Source organism: Hippocampus guttulatus, chromosome 19, assembly GCF_054856545.1.
Source record: "Hippocampus guttulatus isolate MCC_2025c chromosome 19, RoL_Hgut_1.0, whole genome shotgun sequence".
Taxonomy (NCBI): Eukaryota; Metazoa; Chordata; class Actinopteri; order Syngnathiformes; family Syngnathidae; genus Hippocampus; species Hippocampus guttulatus.
In genome coordinates, this window is record NC_141279.1 from 3,822,350 (window position 1) to 3,848,152 (window position 25,803).

General features: G+C 41.8%; 1 protein-coding gene across 7 annotated transcripts in view; it reads right to left on the reverse strand.

Annotated features, from left to right (window-relative positions):
- The window catches only part of rbfox3a (RNA binding fox-1 homolog 3a), a 220,247-nt gene that overhangs the window by 3,316 nt on the left and 191,128 nt on the right, over nucleotides 1-25,803 (reverse strand). For 3 of the 7 annotated variants that reach the window (XM_086138894.1, XM_086138892.1, XM_086138889.1), the window contains 9 exons: nucleotides 25,666-25,719; nucleotides 23,337-23,429; nucleotides 21,111-21,171; nucleotides 19,377-19,430; nucleotides 14,161-14,293; nucleotides 13,139-13,181; nucleotides 12,921-12,985; nucleotides 8,906-8,984; nucleotides 2,530-6,917 (listed from right to left, as the gene is read on the reverse strand). In XM_086138894.1, coding sequence (XP_085995020.1) covers nucleotides 6,873-6,917; nucleotides 8,906-8,984; nucleotides 12,921-12,985; nucleotides 13,139-13,181; nucleotides 14,161-14,293; nucleotides 19,377-19,430; nucleotides 21,111-21,171; nucleotides 23,337-23,429; nucleotides 25,666-25,719 — 627 coding nt within the window. In that variant the 3' untranslated portion in view covers nucleotides 2,530-6,872. Of the gene's footprint in view, nucleotides 1-2,529; nucleotides 6,918-8,217; nucleotides 8,320-8,905; nucleotides 8,985-12,920; nucleotides 12,986-13,138; nucleotides 13,182-14,160; nucleotides 14,294-19,376; nucleotides 19,431-21,110; nucleotides 21,172-23,336; nucleotides 23,430-25,665; nucleotides 25,720-25,803 lie in introns of those variants that run through there. The other 4 variants (XM_086138893.1, XM_086138890.1, XR_015104126.1 and 1 more) reach the window with 3 other exon arrangements.

Sequence of the window (25,803 nt, forward strand, 5' to 3'; positions counted from 1 at the left end):
CCCCAAGGAAAGAAAAGCAGTCTGGAAAATAGGTGATCATAGAACTCGTCAACCTGTGACTATGGACACTATTTTCTGCGGCGGGGCACAGGCAGACATGTGGTGGAAGTCAGATTATAGAAATCAATTAATTGAATGCATGAGTAATTATTATCATTCAAGGCGTGGCTGTGCGCACCCGGATGTCGAAACTCTTGTGCGTGACTAGCGCATTTAAAGAAAATGAAAGGAGCTGCTTTGATTGGCCATGAATAAAGTTGGCTGTCCACTCCCACAGAAGTACAGACTTTCCTCTCCCAGATCCGCCTGCCTGCACCAACACCAGGTCTAACACGCATCTGCGCACAGGTACAGCACAGGATTTATGCCCTTCACTAAAATGGAGCCCTACTGTATTTATTCATGGACAAATGTACCCAACAAAATGTTAGTCCTATGCAATTGTTCATCGCAGTAAATAATGTGAAATTTCCCTTTTTATGCATACATTATAAAATACAATCATGTTACCGTATTTTCCGCACGATAATGCGCTTCGGAGTTTAAGCCGCACCTTCACCGAACGGCTTATTTCAAAACAGTGGTCATATATAGGGCGCACCGCATTATCAGGCGCAAATAATGGAAGCTACAATAGTGGCTGCGGTTGCGTTATGCATCCACTAGATGGAGCTACGCTAAAAGGAATACAATACAGCTTTATTTATAGAGCGCTTTCACAAGTTTAAAAAACATTCAAAAGTCCAAGAAATTAGAAGATTGATCCATATACAAGGCGCATCGGATTATAAAGCGTACTGTTGGCTTTTGAGAAAATTGAATGCTTTTAGATGTGTGGAAAATGCGCTAATTACTTTAAATGCCCTGCCCCCTTATTTTTTCCTAGCTCAACGGTGCATCAGTTAGGCGCGATACCAGTCTGTCATGCCATTTCCCCTGTTTCTCTGTAAAGCAGAGACGACAGAAGTGTGAATTGGGGGAAGTTGGATCTTCAAAAAGGGGCTGCCTGTAAAAAATTCAGCACCGCTTTCTAGTTGCTTAGTCCTTCCCCCTTCCGATGGGAGACCATGAGAGACAGGACCTGTGGCGCTGTACCGGTGTGTCACCAATCACAGCTGATAACTGCCTCCTCTCGTCTCCGCTTAACAGGCTCGCACCCTCTGAGACTTGTTTTGTAATGCTGCCGAGAAGAAGCCTCGGAGGACGGAAAGGAAGCAGAGCGGCAGGAGCTGAGGGGCAGGCTGGAGGAATTGGCAGGTAACGTGAGCTACAATACTACCGCCAGAGCTTTTTCCGTGAATTAGATGATCAAGGAAATGCTTGAGAATTGAGTCGATGTGACCAAAGAAAAAAACAAACAAACAAACAAAAAAAACCCCCCACTGCGCAATAATAATGGCTTGAGAAGTCTGTGCACCTGCGACTCCCTCCTCCCAAACCTACCAACTTCCTCCTGCGCGCTCCTCTTCGCCTGCCTGTGTCTACGTGTGAAACGTCTTCAAATAAAGTCCACATGCTGCAGCAAGAAGAACAGAGACAAAGAGCCTTCGAGGTGAGCGACGGGGCTTGGCTCATCAGTCAAGTTTCACAAGACAAGAGGTGAACGTCGAAAAAAAGGAGCTCAGCGAGTGGGTGGGTCAGCAACCCCTTTAAAAGAGCAGACGAGAAAACCTCACGGGTGTCTCGTTAAAGACATCGTATATTGTTATGCACACACATTAGAAATGTTCGCTTTGTGGGGGATTAATACCAGGTGATTTATGAAAGATAAGTCGCAACGAAAACACAATTCCACATGATAAGTCTGGAGCACACAATTTGTCTGGCGAGCTTTTCATAAAATAATATACAACAGAATTACCCCGGAATGTAAAAACCTACGTGACAAGTCGTCGAAAGTTTCCTGATACGGTTCGGTTGCACGTGAACTTTACTTCTTTTTGAAAATTGTCGCGACTCTCAGGACGGCTTCCTGAAAAATAAGTGGCCTTTTAAATTGGCTCCCATGTGGATTCTTGCGGCTTGATTCAGAAGTCTTTTGTCCCCCACCCCCCCGCCTATCCTACAGGGGACACGAGGCTACACACATCATATGTAGGTTCAGGAAATAGATCACAGAGGTGCAACAAACCCTTAGCACACTTTGGATTTATCCATGAGGAGACAATTGGAACAAATGCCGTCATCCAAACCCCCCAGTTCATATTTTCTTATTTAGTTGAGAATAGATTTTGTGAATCTCCGTCATTTGCAGGTAAACCGCCATGAAGAAATTACGGCTCGAGGGGTTGGGGTGGGGTGGGGATGGGGAGGGGCAATGTCACTTTCTGATGACGTGTGACACGGACATGAATGTGCGGGGCGAGATTATTGCTTTTGCTTCTTTTATTATTCATGCCAATTATTGTCAAGTTTGCCATATTGCACCGGGCGCTATCATTACATTGCAATAACTCCGCTTCCAATTTTAGGATGGCATCATCACCTCCTCGCCCCCCCCCCCCCAGAAAAAAAAAAAAAGGACTTTAGAGGTAAACTTTCCCTGGAAATTTGAAATGTGCCATACTGCCCTCTATTGGCCGGGTTGAACAACAACAACAACAAAATATATAGTAATTGAAAAAAACAAACAAAAACAAAACCCTGAAGAAACCCATCTTCGAAAACACAGCAGCGGTTGTTCAAACGTCTGCTGGATTTCTTCATGAAAGCGGTCGGCGTGTGAGAAGACACAAGCGTCGCATTTTCAGACAGCAGTAGGGGCCAGTAGTTTATCAAAACACTTTACACATACATAGAAAGACATTCACATGAACCGAAAGAAACATTTTTCTCGGCATGTAAAAGGCGGACATTGTCGAACCCCTTACGAGTGATACACAAAAGAAATACACGAATAAATAAATAAAAAAGAAGCAGAGTCGTCTCTCTTGACAGGAAAGTCATTTTCTTTAGTACACCTCAATGACACTCACTTTTAAAAGGCGATTCACAATGGCGGTGGCATTAAATCACATGACCCACAATGTAAAGTGAAACAAATGACCGATTTCAAAAATTGAAATGTAAGTACATTTGTCAATGAGTGGTAGGTTAAAGTGCATGGAATAGTGATGCATGAAATAAAACTTTTTTTTTTAATATGTACATTGAGAAAAAGCATGTGATATCCCATCACTGACAATGCATTATTCCATATAGAATCTTAAATGTATACATGTATGTATCTTTATCTTTTAAAATGCCACCCATTTTTAAATATATTTATTTGTACACTAGCAGTTAAAAAACCCCCAGCATGGCTTAATTGTAGTTTTTGTTATTCACATTTGAGATTGTTTTGTGTGTGTGTTGCACCACCAGACTAAATATGAAATGAATTAACTCAATTGCTCTTTTGATCGCAACGCGCTCACCTCGCCTGTGATGCGGATGCGCCGCCAAATGGGGAAAATATCGCATAAAACCAAATATATATTTCCACTGTATATCAAGTATTGCGGCACAATGGGGACTATCTATTTTAACTACAATAATTCACATATAGCCTACATCACAATAATGCCGGTGGTAATAATAATTTTTGACAGTCAGGTCTTCATTTTATTTATTTATTTATCATTATTTTTTTGCACTTGCGTCGTCATCACTAACAAAACCGTAACAATGCACTCTGATTTGTGCCAAGGCTTCTCACGTCTTATGTCGGCTCCATCATTTCTGCTCTGTTCCCAGAAGAAGTATTTCGCAATTTGGAGTTGTTTTGTCGGCATTAGTCTTGTTTTATAACCACACGTTGGGCACATTTTCTGCTTGTTTACATGTGTTGCCAGATGCTTGATTGTGGCAACGCTTTGTTTTTGGGTGGTCACTCATCTTTAATGCCAATAAAACAAACATTGGCCCTTTTTTTGGGGGGGGGGGTTATTGTTGCTGATTAACAACGCTCATAAAGAAGCTTGGTAATGACTACTAGCCAAGACGCAATTCATGTATTTATTAACAACACAGAATTTCCGATATATGGTAAAATGTAAGCGTAATATAAATATATACATACAATATGAGTATCCAAAAACGAGGTGTGTGTATATATATATATATTTGTAACTATATACAGTACTGGTGTTATTCTGAATGCATAAAAAATGCTAAATGTGTTAAAAACATTAAAAAGTATCTCTTTTTAATTTTTTTTTAAATTTGAGTGATCAGTTTAATTGGGACACACTTGAATACTATAACGCTATGCTTTGATTGTTGTTGTTTTTCTCTTTCTACTTACCCCACAAACAAAGTTAGCAATAGCATAGCCACTAGCATACTTCCTGTTGACGATGATCAATTTAGATTTGAATCTCGCCAGTTTCAAATTATTTCACGGTGCGGTTTTTCCTTTCTCCAATGGAAAAGTACCCACCTGAACGTTGAGATGTGTACGTTGTGTTTTAAGAAACGTGCGTCGATAGCTGTGTGGCATTCTTACATATCGATCGGCACAGGACGCTTTCAATCTGCTTTTTGCGCACAGTGAAACAGCAAACTGATCTTTTTTGTTTAATCTCAATTTTTTTTGGGGGGGGGAAGCAGAACAACAGAAAAGACGCCCGCCGGCGACAGCGAGAGGAGCAAGCGTGAATTTGTGCTTGTTTGTGTGAGTCGAGTCCGTCTGGTGTATCTTCAAATGAGATCAGTGCCTATTGACTGAACTCTCTTATCTCTAATCTGCGACGTATATTGCCTCGGTTAGTGCTGCTCTTCACACCACCCTTCTCTTCCTGCGCTACTGACTCCTGTCTTTACGACGCCATCAGACACAGCCGGCACAGATGCTTTAGTGGTGAGGGAGCTCCTATATGTGTGTGCGCGTGTGTTTTTTTGTTTTTTTTGGTGTTTCCGAGTTTGTGAGGGAGGGAGTGGAATTGCTGGATGCATTAGGGACAACTGCCTGCTGTGGCCGTGCGACTCTGGGCACATTTCTGGCAAACACACTTAAAGAAAGCAAAGTCCAATAGAAGGAGCCGAATCACAATCGTTTGGTCTGTGTCGTGAACTATTTGTATCCACCCGCATTTGTGGACTGCTTTGGATGAGGATAACAAATCATCCTTTGCCAACGGTGTGTTGTGAGGCCTTTTTCGATAAATGTTTTTTGACAAAAGCAGCACATTATTCTGGGGTGCTGACATAAATGTTCTTAGGAAGCTGGTACATTCACGTCAACTAATAATGGGCTTCCCGAGTGAAAGTGAGCAATGGGCGCAATCAGGCTGCAAAAATATTTGCTTACAAGTTGGATCAATAACAAATCAGAATATGATACTGAGTCGTAATTGTATGTGTAATCTTGGGAATTATTTTAAGGCTACAGAACAGCAGATTCAGAACTGATAATCATAAATACCGTATTGGCCTGAATATAAGACGGTGTTTTTTGCATTGAAATAAGACTGAAAAAGTGGGGGTTGTCTTATATTCAGGGTCTAGACATTATACCCATTCACGACGCTAGATGGCGCCAAATATCATTGAAGCAAATGCTGAACTTGACTTCCCAGGCCAACGTGAACTCCTGCCACGAAGAATAAAAATAAAAAATAGCGGTAACAAGGAAAACAGAAGAAAATAATAGAAGAGATAACAGAAAATGGAGAAATGTAGTGACAATCTGGAGAAAGGTGGGTCAATGATCGGCCAGGTTAACCGGCAACTGAGGATAAGTTATGATGTAATTTACATTTCAAAAACCAGAAGCCATTCATTTACGAATGTGATTGCACTTTACATTTGAATGAGGCAAAATAACATGTTTGTTCTCTCAAATATATTGTTAGAATCATTTGATTCAGATGTACTGTAATTATTTTCTGTATAAAAATTAATTTGGTGTTCAAAAAGTCTTTTTTCAAACTTGAGTCTTGAAAAAGAGGGGGTCGTCTTATAATCAGGGCCGTCTTATATCCGGGCCAATACGGTAGTACGTCAGGGACAAGTAGACATTCATCAGGGGGGGGGGAGGGGGAATCAATAAAACACTCTTGAGTTTGTTCATTACGTGCGAGAAATTTCTCATGTTGCATCATGTGAAGAGACAGGAAACGGTACATACATTGAGTGAAAATAATGTTTTCACATTCCCCTTGCAAAGCAATACATGGGATACCTCCTGCCTCTGGCATCGAGCCAACAATCAATTGGCTCGAACGCACCGCCGCCCATTTTGCAATGGCCGCCATCGGTCTTTCTCCACTACGCATCACTTCCTTGTGTCCTCACTCTTAGCCTGGCTCCCGTTAGGCGTCACTTAATGCTGAGCATTTTCTTGCAGTTTCACCCTCATTCCGACTTAACAGTCGGGAAGTCCCATTCAGTCGGCTCCGGTTATCGGCTCTGATAGAATGGAGCCAGCTCTTGTAGGACCAAACGGTTGTGCATTTTGGTCATAAATTGTACCTATAAGTTGGTTGCAGCAAACTGGAATTTTCTGAACGCTGCTGCTGCAGCTCAATGTATATGAAGGAAAATGACTAATGAAGACAATCGAGTTGGGCCATCCCAAAGGAGCTGAGTTACAGACCAAGCTTGGAGAGAACACACAGAAAGGGTGGAAATAAAGATTCCTTTTGTGACAACTGCCCCCCCCCCCCTCCCCCATGACAAATGTTCCCAAATTAAGTACACTGAATCCATACACCAGCAACTGTAAAGTACTAGAAGCAACTTTAGAATGATTCTATTGGCCGTCTGGATGCACAGTGTGTTTCTTCATATGAAAGGGATGGCTAATTATAGATTTTGTTTGCTGTGGCTTTTATATTTGTGGGTTTTTTTTTTTTGCTGGGGAGTGAAAGGGGCGTGACCCCCCCTCCTTTCTAGTAGGGAGTGAAGCGACTGCACCCTCCTCTGTAAAGGCTAGCCTGCAACATCAAAGATGAAAAAAAAAAGCTCCAATCAGTATCCAATGTAGAACCTTGATTTTGTATTTTTATGTTAGACATGTTAACTTTTATGCAAACAAATCAATTTTCCCTTTTTTCTCCCTGCGTGGCCTCCTTACAAAGTTTGAGGGTACGGTTCACATCTTCTAGTAGTGTTACAATATTACCGTATTTTCCGCACTTAAAAGCATTCAATTTTCTCAAAAGCCAACAGTGTGCCTTATTCGGATTTCTTGGATGTAGTATTTGAAATGTTCTGCAAAGCGATTTATTACAGCTGCAGCAGTTGTGAAAGCTGTATTGTGTTGCATTCCCGTTAGCGTAGCTCCATCTAGTGGATGCATAATTTAACTGCTATTGTAGCTGCTATTGTAGCTTCTATTCATTCTATGCGCCTTATAATGCGGCGCGCCGTGTATATGAAAACAGTTTTAAAAGCGCCTGATCATGCGGAAAATACGGTAGGTTGTTATGTATCATTTTCAAATTAAGTTTTGACGCCGATTTTCAGTGCTTCATTTTGTATTTCTTTTTCCCCCAAAGGAGTCCTCATTTCAATTAGACCCAATACTACCTGTCTTGTAAATCTTGCCCAATATTTATGGTCATCACGAACAAAATCTTAGCATCATCCATTTAGCGAGAGCTGTATCATTATTTCCTAGCTTGTAATTCAAATCTTGATTGAACACCATGAATGACTTTGGGAGGCTCAGCTGAGTTTTAAAGATTAGAATATAGTTCTCCATTTTAAATCACTTATGTGGGAGGACGGGGCAGAAGGGAGGAAAAAGAGAAGAAAGTTGAAAGTAATAAGGAGGAAAACACAGGCCACTGTTTTAATTAAGTAAATGAAGAGGAAATAATGGTTGTAATTAATGAAGGCTTTTAGCTAGCAGCTGCACTATAGGGGAGGAAGGGAGGTGCGCATGGGGGACACATGGGGGAGGTGTGATTGCCATCACGACACAAATGTCAGCACTGCAGCATTAATCTGCAACGGCTGCCCCCCCCCCCCCCCCCCCCCCCTCCGTGGAACCCACAAGGCTGCATCAAGCAACAGCTAGGCTGCAGTCATTACAGGTACCAGGAAGGGTACCTATGATTTCCAACCAATCGGCAACGAAAGATAATCTTAAAAATGTATTTTAAAATATACCCTGGCATGTTAACAAAGAGAAAACTATAAATATGGAAAGTATTCAATTTATAATTTTTTTAAGTACCAAAAAAAGTCTAATTGGGGTTAAAATGTGGCCCTATAAAAGGTTGACTGTACCTTTGCTTCTAGGGCTTCCTTCTTCTATCTTTTGTTTTGTCTTTAAATCTCACGGCATATGCGTCAAGCCGATGGTTGTAACACACCGGAAGAAGGCTTTACCTAGACCCATGTAGAAAAAGGAACAATAAAAAGCAGGACTTGTGGTTTTCCTCCGTCCTCTGAGAGATGCTTTCTCGTTTTAATAAAAAAACAAAAAACAAAAATCATTTTCATCTTTGATGTTAGCTGCAAAGCTAGCTAAAAACAAACATTAACGTTTGACTCCCCTCCCTTCGCAAAATGATTCCTGCGTGGAGGAATTCCCAGCCTCAGCTAAATTTTCAAGCCAAAAAAAAAAAAAAAAGCTTCAGGCCAAATATTATGCGATCGGGGAGTCGGAGAATACAGCAGCTTCCCTTTTTCATTTACTGAAGTGGCAATGATTCACGTTCACATTAAAATTCGGGCACATCGAGTGGGAAAACATTTCACAGGCGTGACAATTTATCGGCAACCTTAGGGCTGTTGTTATATTCCTTGATGATTCACCAAGGATATCACTTTACTGTGTCGGATGACACATCATCATGTTCTCCGGTACACATTAACATCCACGTGTTTAGGAGGAGCGTCATATGTGACTTCCAACAACCGTATAAACTGACGCTTTAGAACAAATCTGGTCTAAGAAAGAGGAAACACTCACCATCGTGCCCACGGTATACGTGGCTGCAGGACCGATTGTATGGTGATACGGGTCCGCTGTTGCATAGACTCTGCCGTAACTGTAGTAGAAAAAACAGGCAATGTAAACAGTGAGCTTTTTTATTTGGTTAATCTTTGCACCCTTCTTCCCTTCATTTGGCAACTCCAACTCCCAAAAGGCGCGCCGAGGAAAATCTGCGCTCAAGAATCCTTCTGTCTTTAATTTGCGTCTTTTGTCTTGTCACCTAAATGTTCCCTGAAGGTATACAGAGCCAACTCCATATGGTGGGATTATTATATTTGGCCCGGAGCATCAAGTATTCCTTTGATGGAGAATTGCCTTCCGCTTTGCGGCGTGCCAATCACTTGGTTGTAATTTAATTAAACTTTTTTTTTTTTAAAATAAAAAATGAACTGTCAGGCAATGTGACATTGAGACTCCAAATAAGGGCCATAGAAACGAAATAAATAATATTACAAAAAGAAAGTTAAATATTGTCCGAAGGGTATCTGCAGGTCAACTTTTTAATAATAAAATGACGATCTTGAGTTGTGCTGTCTTGTCCAAAACAACAAAAGTATTTATAAAAAAATTGTGAGATTTACTTCCACTTTTAAAAAAAAAACAGAGAGAGACACCATTCACAGATCTGTAAAGGGAGCCTTGAAGTACGGCCCTCTTGTAGCCTTCTTACGAGGTGCTGATTCAGCACAGTCAGCACCTTGGACAGCGACTTCTCCAGATAACAGAATATAGTCTTCGCGCATGAGCAAGCAACTTTGCTTATCTGCAAATAACTGATCAGCATTCAATGGCACAAACAGTTTAGATAGATTTTAGTACTGTTAGATGTCAAATTCCCATTCCTGTACCTCAAACGGGTAGCCCTTGGCTTTAATCAGTACCGGAAAGGCGGCTCTCGGTTTGGTGGCCCTCAGTATTAGGCATCTCCCTTTTGCAAATGTGGTTCGTTTTGCTTCATCAAAATGCAACCGTCAACTCTCACTGCCGCAGTTTGCAGCAGACTATGAAGTGGTTGGGATGTTGGAAGCATGAGGAGATCCAAGTGTAGTGATAGCCTCTTTATAAGTGTTGTATCGTGAGTTACTTTGGGATTCCCGCTCGGCCGAGCAGAACAAAGACGGCGGGCACAAGTTCGGAGAGAGCAATCCATTTTTATGGTGGCTCCTCCTCCTCCTCCTCCTCCTTCTTCTTCTTCTTCACCTCCTCCAGGTTGCCCCAAGTAGCCAACTCAGAGTGCTCTACTTCGTCTGTCTCACGAGATTTATTTCCAGTCTATTCACCAGCACTGGCTCGGAACTAATCCCCAACCCCAAAGCCCGTCTCTTTTCTCATTCCGTCCCCCTTTCTCTGATGCGACTAGACTGCTTTATTTGGATTTCTCTTTGCCTCTTGTTTGTTGGCTAAATTTAAAAAGGAAGCAAAAAAATATGTCTGGAGGAAAAAGATAAGTGGTTATGTGGGGAAACTATATTTGGTTAAACTCTGTGTTTGAGTGAGAAGCCGAACGAGAAGGACGCGTAAAGGGAGGAAGCGGGGAGAGTGTTTGCAAAGACCGGTGAGTTGAATCAATAAGGAATTGAAATGAGTTTTTCATCACCCCTATGAAAATGCTTTAAACCATTTCTGAACTGTCTTTCTCAATGTCGTAACTCACGCATAGAATCAATGTTTCGCCCCGGTCTGATGAAACGGGGCGAATGTCGGCAATTTGAAATGTCTTGAAATGAATGTGCTCATAAATCAAAGCAAGCATCCTTTTCGGCATCAGCAGTAATCCACTGATTGTGCCGTGCCCAGATTACAGTTACAGTGCGTCTGTCTTGCCAAAAAGGGTGCGTGTGACTTGGGGAACGCATTTAAAACAGTTATACAAGAATAAAGTGTAATTGCACATCTGCTACAGTAGGTGGCAGTGGCACGTTCATCTCGTTTGTTCCTGTTTTCAATTTCAGGCAAATTAGTGGACTTCACTGAATACAAACAAGTGTGAACAAAGTTTTTTTTTGCTTTCCGCATACCCAGTGAGGGTCAAAGCAGAGCATCATTCCTTAATAATCGAGGATGAAACTGTTTGCGTTCGACTACTAGAGGTGTTCTTCACATCCTTTATGGTCGCTCAGGATGTTAAAATATACAGTAGTTCATATCTTGGTAAAAGGGTGACCATGATTCATGATTCTTCACATTTTATTGACTTATCCGAATTGGTTTGATCGTGAAGTTTCTGTATGGCTGCTATTTAAATGTTGGAAGGTGGGGGAAAAAAAATAATTGGAGGGTCAGTCTCAAATATAAAGAGTTGCAGTTTCGTTTGCTTTGCGCACAGTGTGTAGAAGAAAAATACAAAAAAAAAAATTCTCCCAGCTCATATCGTCGATTTAAGACCCCGCTTATCTGACAATGAATAAAACTGCCTCCCACCCTCTGACCCATCTCCTCTCAATTCCACCTTCATATTTATACTTCCTTCTGAATTAAAAAAAAAAAGGTGTGAAAATCGAACACGAGCGAAAGGACGGAGGTGATACGCAACCGTCATGGAGAATCAAGAACCTCGGCATGACAAAGAGAAAATATGTAAGTGGGGGGGGGGGGGGGGGGTGGGGGGGGGGGAATGAAAGGAAACCAAATGAGTCCCGTGGAGGGAGATGTGCCCTCTCACTTGCAGTATATTTCTCCTTTCACTTTCTTTATCCTCTACGTCTTTGGAGACCGCCACTCACTTCTCACCTCTATTGTATCGTACATTATCAGAGGTCTACAGCCTCCCACTGTGAACATTTCTTATCTTGCCTGACATGCTCTATCTCTCGAGGATAGTTCACAGAGCATACTTGAGACACACACGCGCGCACGCACACACACACACACACACACACACACAGATCTCTCAGCTCTTTCATTGGTGTAAAATTCTTTCATAATGTTTTATATTCCTATCCGGATCATGATCTCAAAACCCCGCGCCCTGACTCGAACAGATAATCAAATGATCGTTTTCATTCAGACGAAGCAAGAAATATTATTAGTTCAAAAGTCGTCAGCAGAAAGTAGAAGGAAATAAGCCGCGTTGAGCGGGAGCAATGACATTCGTTTAACTATGTGTCTCAGTAGCGAAGTTGTAACGCAGTTATTTTCAAAACGGAAAAGCTTTTCATCAGTGGAGCAACTTTTGTGTTCACATAACCCTCAACACTTTGTAATTTACTGCGATTGGCTGGCAACCAGTTCAGGTGTCCCCCGCCTACTGCTTGAAAACAGCTGGGATAGGCTCCAGCACACCTGCGACTATCGTGACGATGAAGCGGTTCAGATAATGGATGGATTTGCTTAGGACAACCATATTTTAATTTCCACCCCAAAAAAAGAGGACACTCGGCCCGCCTAAACAGCTAACCTTGGGAATCACAAGTCAGTCAGCAAACATCATCAACTAACAGCGCTAGCTAGCAACGTGTTTTTAGCTTCACATCTTTGGTAATTAGTTAAACTAACTACATTTCTCTTGCGAGCAGGTCCAGTGGAGTGAAACTTCATTTAATATCGAATAAGTTGGAGCTTGGCTCATTATATTTACCAAGTAGCTTGCCCAAGACTGGTAAAAAGCAATAATGTTGCTTTCACGGGCTTATTTTTGTAACTTGTGATCGCTTCTTGCATTTGACAATAAACCAGGTTGAAACTGTGTCTTATTGATGAGCAGTGTGTATTCGCACTCCTCATCCAAATTCTTTTCCCCTGGACTATTATTTTGAAATAAGTTACACATTGGAGCCCTGACGCATTCCAGCAAAATCATTTGTTGTCGCTTGTTGTTTTATTGAAAAATTGTCTTGAATGAATGAATTAAACAGAACTGCCGATCTCAATACATGTCATCAGATTATTTCGATTATTAATTTTTTGAGATGGTCTACATAAAGTTTTTTGAATAATAACTGAATGTGAACCATACAGGAAAAAAACAAAACAAAAACGAAAAAGAACATACCTGTCACTATATGCAGCTGCAGCAGTAGCAGCTGGTTGGGCATATCTGTAAGCTGCATATCCACCCTGAACAAAGAGACAGCGTCAATCAAAGCCAGACAAATCGATGAAGAAATAAAACTAATGACATCAGTCATTTGATTCCATATTTCAGTTATTTTTAGACATCTTGCTCATTTCAAATCGTAACAAAAATAAATAGGCTACCGATATACTTACATATATTTCCGCCCCATAAAATCCATCCTGGTAGACCACGCTGCTGACAAAACAAGCATATGGATGTGGTTGTCAATGAATAAAGATGTATTTTGTTAACTATTTAATATATTTTGTTTAATATAAGTGATACCTGTATTTCAATGGTGGAAGACAAAATGCGTCGCGTAAAATTGCTCAAATATGTCTGCACCTCATGTGCTATGCATTTTAGCTTCTAATTATGAATATGACTTGAGGGAAAACATTGCTCGGTGCTTGATTTTTCATTTTCGGAGCGCGGGGCATTCCGCTATCGAATCACTCTAGACTCTTTTTCGAAAGACATAAAAAAACTCACTTCAAGATGCCTTGAAGAACTGTTGAGCTTGGCCGAATTGGCCAGACTTGGAGGAGATGGGATAAAGGGGTTTTTCATAAAGTCCGTTTTAAATGACCCTCGGTTCTTTTTAGAGTGAGCTCTTTTTTTTTTTTTAAAGTGTACATGATCATAGAATGGAAAACTATACTTGCATATATTTATATGATATACAGTACTGTACCTATCTATCCATCCATCCAACCCTACCTCTCTCCATTCATGTCTCTCGGCATGTATTTCAAACACAACCCCCACAGAAAATAATGAAATACCGGTAAATTTGCTGTCCTATCATTTCAGCATGGTTGCACACGGTTACCACCATCTCTGCAAACTCCCCCTCCCCCCAGCTCGGACATCCAGCACCATTCTGACTGAGGTGGGCCCGTTGGAGTGTGCAGTGCAGGTCATAGCAGTTCATTCACAGCTGAATAAAGAGTGACACATTCGAAAAAAGAGAGACAAATTTGGCCATTCTGGAATCAAAGAGCAATTTTCCGCTCTATTAGAAAGTGGCCTTTTTGTTTTCCACTCACCATTCTCCCATTACTGCAAGTGTGTCGTGTAAACGCGTACGTGTGCGTGCGTGTGCGTGCGCTGGTACGTTTGAATACTTCTGAATTACATTTATTCACCGCGTGAACGTATGCATGTCACTCACGCTCCGTAGGCTGGTATGGGCGGAGGGGGTGGTGCAGCACGGAACGTGTTATAGACGGCCCGGCCCCTCCCTCGCAAATGGGCTCCTCTATAGGCCACTGCTGCTCCTGCGGTGGGGTATGGAAACCCTGTGACTGAAACAAAAGCACGCAGAAAAATAATGCGGGAGAAATTAGTTGCGTTAATTGTTTGAGAGTGGTAAAACAGGGTGAAAATACAAAGTGCAGACGCTATGGATCTGTATTTCCACATGATTGTAGCCTGTGGGAATATTGATGTCAGTGCCGTAAACGGGTGTTATGAGTGACACAATTGTCACGATGTCGGTGTAAGGCGAATCATGGAAGGTCTAGGTTGAATAAAATTCTCTTTAGCACACAGTTAGCTGTGCATTATTGAAAAAAACAAACAAACAAAACATTTTTGGCAACAATAGTAGAGCTACATTTCGTGCCGCTGCAGTTCTTTGCATCCAACCCTGTGGTCTCGCTGAATAAATACAGGACTGTGAACTTATCCACAACTATCGTCTTTTTCGTAGTCCGGACATGGACACATGTATGAATATTTTGTCTGTCTAACTTTGGGTTTGAGGTCATGTTGAAGAATTCAGAGGCGCTATTGCCATTCCATAATCCACATGCATTGTGAGTAGTTATTTCACGAGCAGCAAAATAGCCCCGGAGCATGATGCTACTCCTTCCATTTTTAAGAGTGTTTGTTTTATAATGATCAGAAAACTTTCTTTCAGATGCTATTTTCTTTGTGCGGTCAGTTGTAAGCCATCCATCGATCCATCCATCCATTCTCCCATTGATCTATCGAGCTGGCTATTGAGCTACCTATCGAGCTAGCTATCAAGCTAGCACTCTCTCTCTCTCTCTCTCTCTCTCTTTTCCCTTCACTGACCTGTCTCTTACTCTCTCAGGAGAGTGATGGAGAACCACACCAATCTGTTGTTTCTGCCTTGGCCTATTCTAACAAGTGGGACAACAGCATTAATATGTCACACAGCCAGCACGCACTCTGTTGGTGATAAAAATCAATTTCCTCCCCCTCCACCCCAGATTCTTTACCCCGCTCTGTTAATAGTGGACGTCCTGATATTAATTCTACTTCGTGTGTACGTGCGTGGGCCAGCAAGTGTGCTAATGGATGGGTGTGAATATAGCAACGTGTTGTTGGTGGCGGTGTGACACATCTGAAAGGAACATGACGATGAGCTATGGCTTGTGCATGCTACAGTGGTGCTGTAACAACCCATGAATCATTGCAGGGGTCTTGCATGACATCTAACAAGCCCATAAAAAAAAAAAAGGTAGAAAAACAACTACATACATAGGAATTGAGAACAATGGGTATATTTTGACACCATACAAAGAAACTAAATTCATCTTTAATGTATTCATTAGTTTACCACTCCGGATTGAATTATCATAGCCAGCGGTGCCGGTGACTGTTGGATCGCAGAGGACCAACGACGGTACAACATCACAAAAACCGAAATGTTGGCGTTTCAACGCGTACATTTTTCAGCACGTGTTAAAAAGGATTAAGAGACTCTGCTGCTTGAGAACATGCAGACCGAGCCGCCGTCTTAAACCGTGAGTCCTTTGGTGATCTCTACCATTCACTCGCATTGAGGTAACTGTGTGAGTTCTTTAGTTTGATATAAACATCAGAGAGGCAGTTATGATACCCGACACGCGTGTCATGTCATAATCTGGGATTTCACAACATATGCAATATAAACCAATCATACAGTAGATGAATAGAATGTAACGCGACCTGGCCCTAGTTGCTCCAGTACATGATCGGTGTGTGGATGTTTTGGGTTCCATGGGTCAAATTTAACACGGCGTGTATGAAGTGGTATGCGAGAATGTGCGTCTGCATGCATGCGGAGGTCATCTGTCATTCTCCTGAATGGGATTTGCGCACAATAAACCTGTAGCCAAGCCTAACAATTGAGATGGAGTGCACTGTCAGCTAGCCGGGATTTATGGGGGCCGATTCAGCTGATGGGTGCTGGGAAAAGTCGTCTGATAAAGGGGTGATTAATCGGCCTTACATCTCGCTTTACATCCTGCTTTGCTCCCGCCCCAAACTAGATTAAATGCAGCCATAATTATTCCAGAAGATGTCCTCATCCCACGTACTTTCACTTCTGCGTGGAGAATCTTGCAGCCTAATTTGGGTTTAGAACGTAAAACTGGTTCCGATACCCAAAGTCTGCCGCCCTCAATTGCAATGTATTAATTTTTTTGCTTTGCTTTTTATTTGAACATTAAACGCATCACTTTCTTAAACTTTTATGCGAGTTAACTGCTTGTTCAGTGTTTATCTTACATCACCACCGACATGTCACGATCATTTCACTCCTTGGGAGCTGAAAACAAGTTTTCAAAGTGCAACCTTCCATGTACAATTCTAATTAGGCAAATGGAAAGTTGGCTTCATTTATAGCAAAGGAAACCTGGAAGGTTTTCAATGCACTTTTATGAAATGACATCATGCGATGATGAAGCTAGAATGGAAAAAAAAAAGTCATAACATTTGAAACAGTCATAACATGGCAAACTTACTAAACGACACAGACTTTATAGCTTCAATGTTTTGGAAATGTATTGACACTTTACTATTACAGAAACTGGATTCAGAGTTCCGGCTGCGAAACAGCTCCCGTCGCTCTGAGATGATTTTCCGACAAGATTTTGAAGTGTGTCTTCGTGTATTTATTTTATTTATTTATTTGGAGCCACGTTTTGAGTCTGACAGTCTAAACAGCCTCGGGTCAAGTTTCTGCGCGGGGCGGTCAGATTCTTCCACGGCAAAATTATTCCGTCAGACGTTGCTTCGTGCCCCCCGGGATACGGGCGTGATGGAACGGCAAACAACAAACAATTGGCAAATACTCGATTCATGAAGAGATACGACCCAAGACTTTTGTCCCCGACATGATACATTATTCGTATTTTAAGAGATTCATTTACGTCTGCGTAGATACAGTAGATGCCATTCATCATGGCCTCCACCGCTAAATCAGCTGATAACAACTGTGATAAACCCAGAGAAATTTTGAAATATATATTGACTCGGCTCATAAACATGGATGGAGGATTCATCTTGCTCCTCTCTTGCTTTAATTGTCATTTATTGGCTGTTGTAAATATAGATCCAAATCCATCTGCAGTTTAACTCATATCGGCTGGTAATATCGGACTAAAAGGCTTGGTGGGTTTGATTGATGAGTGGAAAGGGGTATAAAAAAAAATTTGAAATGGGCAGACAGACAAAGGGATGTCTGGGTTCATCTTTTTCTGATGTGTTGTCTTCCTTCCTCAAATTCTGTCGATTCATTTTACTCTTGTCCCGGGAGCGAACGAAGCATATGGTGTCATTTCGGCTTGGCGAACTTTAGTGGTGCGTTTAAGACCACTCGACACATTAGCGGCCTATAAATTAGAACGCCAGACTGGATATGTGTATGAGTTGGACACATGAATCCATAGAATGTTTCATTTAGAGACCGTTTCAATTTTACCCTCCCCGAACCAGCCACCCCCCCGCCCCCACCCCACCCCACTTCAAGGCCGCTGCTGTTTCACCAGAGCTGGAAAAAGTTAAGTCTCATCTCCATAAAATGCAATGAGAGCCAAGTCAAGAGCCACATAACGTTCGCACATTAGCCTGTTTCCGCTTTATATGCAGAGTAATCTTGAAAGTCAAACAAAATATATTCCGCGACTCTGGTCGACGTCCAATTGGTACACATACACCCATAGATAGCAATTACATAAAGATAAACGTCATGAATAATCCATTCTTTTGAACAATTTTTTTTTAAAGAGCACTATGATTTTTAAATATTCTTAACTGTCATCAAAGGGAAAAAATAAATAAAAATTCGGTCTGAACTTCGATGACAAAGGGACCTGGATATTGCAAAGCTAATGATGTAGCAGTGATGGGCATTACGCAGACTCATTCGTTTTATTTACTCGAGTCACATTAATTGCCATAACGTAAAAAGACGAAAAGACTGAATTCCAACAATGGAGGAGTCTCGGTACTTTAACTCTTTCATGCACAAATAATGATAACCTGTAACCTGTAGTGACCGCTGTCCCTGAAAGGGTTAAAAGAATTACAAAAAATTCACTTCACGGCCCACAGCCAAAAGTGACAACATGCCCACGATCGCTCTCAACAGAGGAGACAGAGAGAGGGAGAAAGACCTCACGCTCAATATACAGCAACACTCTTGAACTGAAACTGCAACGGCAAAAAAATAAATAAAAAAAGAATCCTGACTCGGGTCTGAAAAATCTGTGAACCGAGCAACAAAGTCACATGGAAACACCGGGCAGCAGAAACGTTCAATGTCGTCAATTAGAGGCAAGGTGAAAATAGTCACACGGTGTCTGTTTAACCCGTTTGCGTTCTGGTTGGATCCAGAAGAGAACTCGTGATTAACTCATTCACTCCCAAAGACGTTTTTAAACGTCTTTTCAGACATGGTCTAGAATTGGCTGGTACTGAATGAGTTAACATCGACTGTATGAATAGGCCTTACTATGCAAGTCTGCATTCACCACCTGTTCTTGCTTTTTCAAACTGATGTTGCACTTCTTTTCTTCGTATGTTATACTTGAACAACAGCTTGTTCCACGATGCGCTTGTCATTTGTGTGGGATTACGGAACTAAATGAAAGATTACCCTGTTTGCATTGGGAAAGGGGTCGTCTCTTCATGCTCCGATGCTTGTTTGGGTTGGCGGATTTAGAGAGAGAGAGAGACGCACACGACTGGGACAAGGGCAGAAAAGTCGGGAGAAGGGGGAGGGCGCGGGGGAGAAGTAAAAAAGATGGATGGCCTCTCTCTGTCTGAGCCGTTACTTAGAGGGGTGCTGTAAAGCTGTCTAGCAATGAGCAGATTTCAGACTAATGAGCAAAAAGGAGTACAGTTATGGTGAGCAAACAGTCTCGGCACATGAAACCAAGACGCTATTTCAAACGCCGCTTCCGCAAATACATGAAAGTCAGCGCAGCCACACATGCGCCTCCGTGGAAAATCCGTCATTTGCATGATACGGTCAGTCCAGTGCATATTGTCATGCAAGACATATACTGCAATATATATATATATATATATATATATATATATATATATATACTGTATATATATAATTTATGTATGTAAAGTATGTTTTCATACCTGCATAAAATTCAGGACTATAAACGGCTCCAACCACTGGATTCAGCTTCCAGCCTGCAAAAGTATACACATAACACAAACGCAAGTCAGTATTGGGTCCGAGTTTTGCGGATCCTAATCTTTGTGAAGCGAATGTAAATAATCAGGATAGAAAATTGATGGATTTATACCAACACAAATAAACACAGTAACCCTTTCATGCACCCTGTAACCTGATAACGTAATAAGCCGTCCACTGTAGTAACCGCTGTCCCTCAAAGTTAAATATAAGAATACATATCAAAATATATTTTCATTTTGTTAATCTTACAGACTGTAGAGAATATTAATACAAAACCAGAGGGAACGCAATTGTTATTCATGTTAAAAAAAAAAAATCTAATACACTGTGTACATTGGTTCAAATGCAAAATGGAAAGCTTTCTTATCGAAACTCACTGGACTAGAAAATGGATGAATGGATCGATTTAATGGATCAGCGCACATCTGAATTTTGAATTTTATTTAATTTTTTTAAAGATTAAATGTAAAGTTGCTATTACAGCATGCTCAAAGCACTTTTGGACCCTAACCTCATTCATCTGGTCACCCATTAGGCAGTCTAGACCACTACATGATATTTGTAAACAATACGCCCGATGCAATACTTCCGGGTGAAGTGAGTGACTACCGATGTTGCGTTTGGGGTTGTGTTGCCAGAGGTACCCTAGAAGGATAAGGTTGACTTTCATTTCCTTGAAATAAAAAAAAATTGACACGTATCCAGAGGAACCTCTGGGTGAGGAGGATAAAGGGAGTTGATACGGAGGAGAGAGGATAAACCCCTTCCACAGGCACACAAGACATTTGTTCAGAGGTATGTATAAAATGTTTGATTGGGTTGTCATTGAGTAATTTAACACAGCAAAATTAGCCTGGCCTGCTTCCCCGCTCGAGTGTCAAAAGAGCACATCTGCCATTAATCTGAACAGAAAAGTCAATTAATTAGCCCGCCTGTGATCAGGTTATGTCAGAATTTCCATCACATCTAAAGTCGAATCAATTTATCTGCAGAAATGCAAATTACAGCCGGCATACCATCTCCCTTTCGAAGCAATTTACCTCGCATAACTCGATCTGCTTTTTGAGTGACACTTTACACATTCAAATTAGAGAAGAAGGCTAAAATCATGATTCAAGCCACACTGTGATGACGTGGTGAAATGTCTCATAATTGTGAAAAACTCATTCACTCACGAATGAAGCAGCACCAGGACCAAATGGATGTTCGGTTTTATTTTCTTATATTGTTACCTTGATATTTTGCACAGTGGCAGAAGTTTGAGTAGCATTTTAGGCACAAGTGCGCCATGGGGAGAGTGGGAGTGGGGTGCTATATTCATTGACTCTTCTTTCCTTTTTCTTTCTCTATTCCTTTCCTCTTGCCATTAACTTCTGCCTGCACTTTGCTATTTGTGTGATATTTCAAACTTTATTCCCCATGACAAATATAGATTTAGCACCCTCGATGACAAATATGCATTTCATTCATCTAAAGTAAAAGGATGACGCCCGCTCAAGCCTTTGTTTCCTTTTTCTTCCAAAAGTGAATAGACTCGGGTTTCCCCTCCACCTTTGATAAATAACCAAGAGGTCTGTTGGTTTGTGCTTGCCACCATGAAACATCACCCGGCACTAACAGAAAAGAAACAAATGAGCAAACGCACAAAGATACAAATAAAGGTTACATCTTACCGTTTGCGTAAGGGTTTGCCACTTTTTTGTTGGTCATTACTCTTGCTGTGGCATTATTGACCTGTCAGCAGGCAGGCAGAAGTTCGCATTAGGCAAAGCTGGACACACACTATGCGTTGTATTGTATTGCATTGAATCATAACCAACTTCCATGCTCATTTTTTGAAGTCAGGCTACATGCAGTCAAGTCAACGGATAGATTTTCTATATATTCTAACATGTGATAATAATAAAAAAAGATGTAAGCAGATAATGCATAAAAAATTGAAAGGGCTGTCGACAAAATGTAATCATCAAGCATTAAAATACACCAATTGTGACAATCTTGCAGGATCACAGTTTTCAAAGAATAATTCTGCAACTCAACCAGTCATTCACAAGCCAGGCTCTGGTAAAAATCCAATCGAAAAAAAAAATTAAATACACACAACGCATCCTTCTTTCAACAAAATTACGGTAATACAGAATAACAGGGATCAATAAAAAAAACATTTGTAGTTGCCCTTATTCACCAAAAGACAACAGCAGGCCATTTTGTTTTCTTCTTACGTAAACAAGGCTACCGACTGATGGTTCTTGCTCTCATTTTAAAGATCCGAGATGCTATAGGATGGTGCCAATGCATTATTTCGATAAGACTGATCGCTTTGGCTTGAGCACCAAAATAGGTGAATTTGTGAACGCGACACCACGGGGGTTTGACTGCACACAACGGACTGATTTCTAAATGTTGGCACATACAAAAACTGGCGCAAACTGGATTGCTCACACCGATAGATTTGCTGACTTGCAACGCAGTTTATTTGGTGTGTTTCGATCCAAGCGGAAAATAAAGAAATAAATACATATCATGAGGAGTCAATGCAAATAGATTAATTTATCATGCGCATTGTGATTTTCCAATCCTGAAAAGGGAACTCTTTGGGCTAATGTCATATCTTTAAATACGGCATTGGAAAGGCAGGTCGAGAGCAACCCTGCTGTGCTTAACAATGACTGTTATTGTGGCGACGAGGAGACATCGGCAAAATGAGAAGCGATGGATAGAATGGAGGGCGGCCCGGTAGTCCAGTGGTTAGCACGTCGGCTTCACAGTGCAGAGGTACCGGGTTCGATTCCAGCTCCGGCCTCCCTGTGTGGAGTTTGCATGTTCTCCCCGGGCCTGCGTGGGTTTTCTCCGGGTGCTCCGGTTTCCTCCCACATTCCAAAAACATGCATGGCAGGCTGATTGGACGCTCTAAATTGTCCCTAGGTGTGAGTGTGGGCGTGGATGGTTGTTCGTCTCTGTGTGCCCTGCGATTGGCTGGCAACTGATTCAGGGTGTCCCCGCCTGCTGCCCTAAGACGGCTGGGATAGGCTCCAGCACCCCCCGCGACCCTAGTGAGGATCAAGCGGTTCGGAAAATGGATGGATGGATGGATGGATAGAATGGAGAATTTCCGCTGGTGTAAGCATGTTTGAAATGCCAGAAACCATTCTCGTCATGGCATTTAATTTATTTATCAGTACAATTTTACAATGAACGATTTCAGGGCTGATTTGGAACCAGTCACAAGAAGGTGTCATGTCATATCGCTTATGACAAAATTCCTCGCATTTTCTTGCATGCGCCACTTCAGCGCACTGTGGCAAATCCTTTTATTGACACTTTTTTAGTGTTTCGATGAGGAAGAGAGCAAATAGACCATTCACCCTTTCATGGACCAATAATGATAACCTGTAACCTGATAACCCGATAGGCTGTCCACTGTAGTAACCGCTGTCCATGAAAGGCTTCAAAAAAAAAATCTGCTGATTTATACTGTGCACAAGAGACACTATGATTTGAATCCAATGTCTTTCTTTTGAACTGGCCCAAAAAACAAACTGATGTGACTGCGTGCGCATGCACACACAAACACACATGCCACAATCCGTCATGAGCAAAGTAGTAATTCATTGTTTGTGTCAAAACACTCAAACGTCGCCGAATCGCTCTCTCTCTTTCTGTCTTTGTCACAAACACTTACAGATCAGATCAGGCTTCAGCATGCAGCGTTCAAGGTGCAGCAGGCAGGTGGAAGACACGAGATGAATGCAAGAGAGGGAAGGTATTGCAGGAAACTTCAGGCAGAAGGAAAAAGGAAAGACAGAGTCAGGGGCGGGTGGAGGGGGGTACAAGAAGGCGAGGGAGAAGAGGGGCGGGGACCATAGGCAAAGACTGGAAAAAAAAAACCAAACAGGCACCTCTATTTTGCGTCCTTCTACGATTGTACCATTTAGTTTCTCCCGTGCGCGATCAGCATCGGCGGTTGTTTCAAATGTTACAAACCCAAAGCCCTGCAGTTGCAAGGAAGTGAGGTTCAAAATATAGAAACGAAGGATGGAAGTGAGGAGAGAGGAGGAAGGGGAAGAAAAGAAGAGAGGGAAAAAGACAAAAGCATAGATGAGAGGCCTGGAGGTTAGGAAATGGGACTGGGGGGTTCGGGAAGGTTGGAAAACGGGACATTTGCACACACATCTGTGACTCGACCGTCTGAACGGAAACAAGAGCACTTCACGTGTGACACTTTCCGTTCTCGGGGTCTGTCTTTTCATTGCCCACTGCGAATACATTTCCACAAATCATTGGACCCAGAAGAATTAGATAAAAGAGTGAGCACGCCCGCAAGCCCTGCAGGTGAGTATCTGTGGACGGTTGAGGGGGCGCACGTGTACAGTCCAGTGCGTGTCCCTCTGCTGGTCACAGAAGTAGATATATGCCAGAACATTTGACACGCCTCAGCCATGAGTGACTCAGCCCCAGGGTGTGCAGCTCACTCACGAGACCCTGTCTGAGTTTGAGACCGAGCAGGAGAAGTGAAGAAGACACTGCGCGGATGCTGAAATCGAAATATAAATATACTCATTGGTAGTCCCACGTACCTGCAGAATTGAAACAGGATTAAATATACCGCGTCACACATCAAGCGATATGTCGTTTTCTGCCTTTTACTTTATTTTCAACTGAAGGAAGCCCTTTCGCTGTATCCGAAGTGTCACTCAATCATATTATGTGAGTGTTAATGTTAATTTGTCCACAGGCGCCACACAATTGAATTGATTTCCGACAGGGTCTTTCAATACCTATAATGGGAACCAGGGCTGTCATAGTTTGATTTTACAAAACAGTTATTTTTATTTAATTACTTTTTAGAGTGGGTTTGTTAGATTTTTTTTTGGGGGGGGGGGTGGTTCTTTAGCTCTAAGCATGGTGTGATAAACTTAAGCAAACTGCAGTTTTTAAACAACTGTTTGACCTTCCTCTGTTTGATCGAACCGTAATACCAAAATAAATACATTTAAAATAATAAAATGAATTAACAAAGATGAAATAAAATGAAGGATATTTTTGCGATAATTACATTTAATTTGAGTTGGTATAATGAACGAAAAATGCGGTTTTAATTCCTAATTGTGCTCTCAACCAATCAGAGGCTGTGTGACAAAACTCATTCCGATTCATTTGAATTTTCAAGCTCAAGAGGCCTTTTTCTGACGGGAGGCCAAAAGAAAGTTTGAATTGGAAACCGAAAAAGAATACCAGCAAGGGGGAAAAAAAAGATCTTTAATTTCCTGATTTCCTAATTACAATTATGATGTAATTGAAAAAAATTTATATATATATATATATATATATATACACACACACACATTTTGAAGTATTTTTGATACCCATCTCTCTCAATATATAGATTTGTATTGATCAAATCCCTTGAACCGTCACAAGCACGTAATTTGACTTAATCAGCATCGCATCAGATGTGTTTTTCCCCCCATCGATTATATCGTTTGCAGGTCTTTTTCCATTCATGCCTCTATTAATTTATTCAAATTTAAGAACGCTCACTTCCCCTTCTGTACTCTGGCGCGCCAAATGCGTTAAGGGGCCGCGCCACTGTGTGCCGGGTTGCATCCGAGGGTTCTTGGATGCAATTATCCCTCCCTCTCTTCCCACTTTTACATGTTATCAGTTAATGATGTGACACAATTAAACTGTCAAAAACGTGCCTAATGGGTGTCCTTCAAGAATAATCTGTCGGCCAACGTGTTCCATTTGTGTATTCTTGACCGGCTGCGGCTGGTGTGTGCTGCTGGCTAATACGTGTCACGCTCGCACGCTCGTCGTTGACAGCCGGTGAGGCTGAATTTGTTTATTTGATCGGCTCCGTCTGTTTTGCTTGCCCCCCACAATATGCGGTTATTTCTCGCTGCTGTAGGTCAGGGAGCTAACTAGTCAGGGACAGTGCGAGCGTGTTTGCATACTGTGAGCGGCCTGATGTCAGCACTAAGATAAGAGGAGAGGCGGTTGAGCGTCGGTCTCAACGTATGGTGGCAGGCGGGAAATGTCTAAGAGCTGCCTGAAGGCAATCGGAACTGATAACTTTGTAATTACCCTTAGACGGAGTGAAAGAAAGAGCTGTGAAGACAGAGGAGCCATCGCGGGAGAGAAAATGCAGACAAGGGATACCGAGTAAAGTCAGAGGAAATACAAAACATATTCACGTGTGTACTGTAGACCTTGATGTTGACTTACCTTGGAGCCTCGCTCGTTAAAAATAATCTCCACATCCAAAATCTTGCCAAATTGCTGTTAGAGACAAGATGGGACAAGGAGGAGAGGACAGGGTGAGAAAACAGAATGGGGTCATTAGAATGCGGGCATGCAGTCATC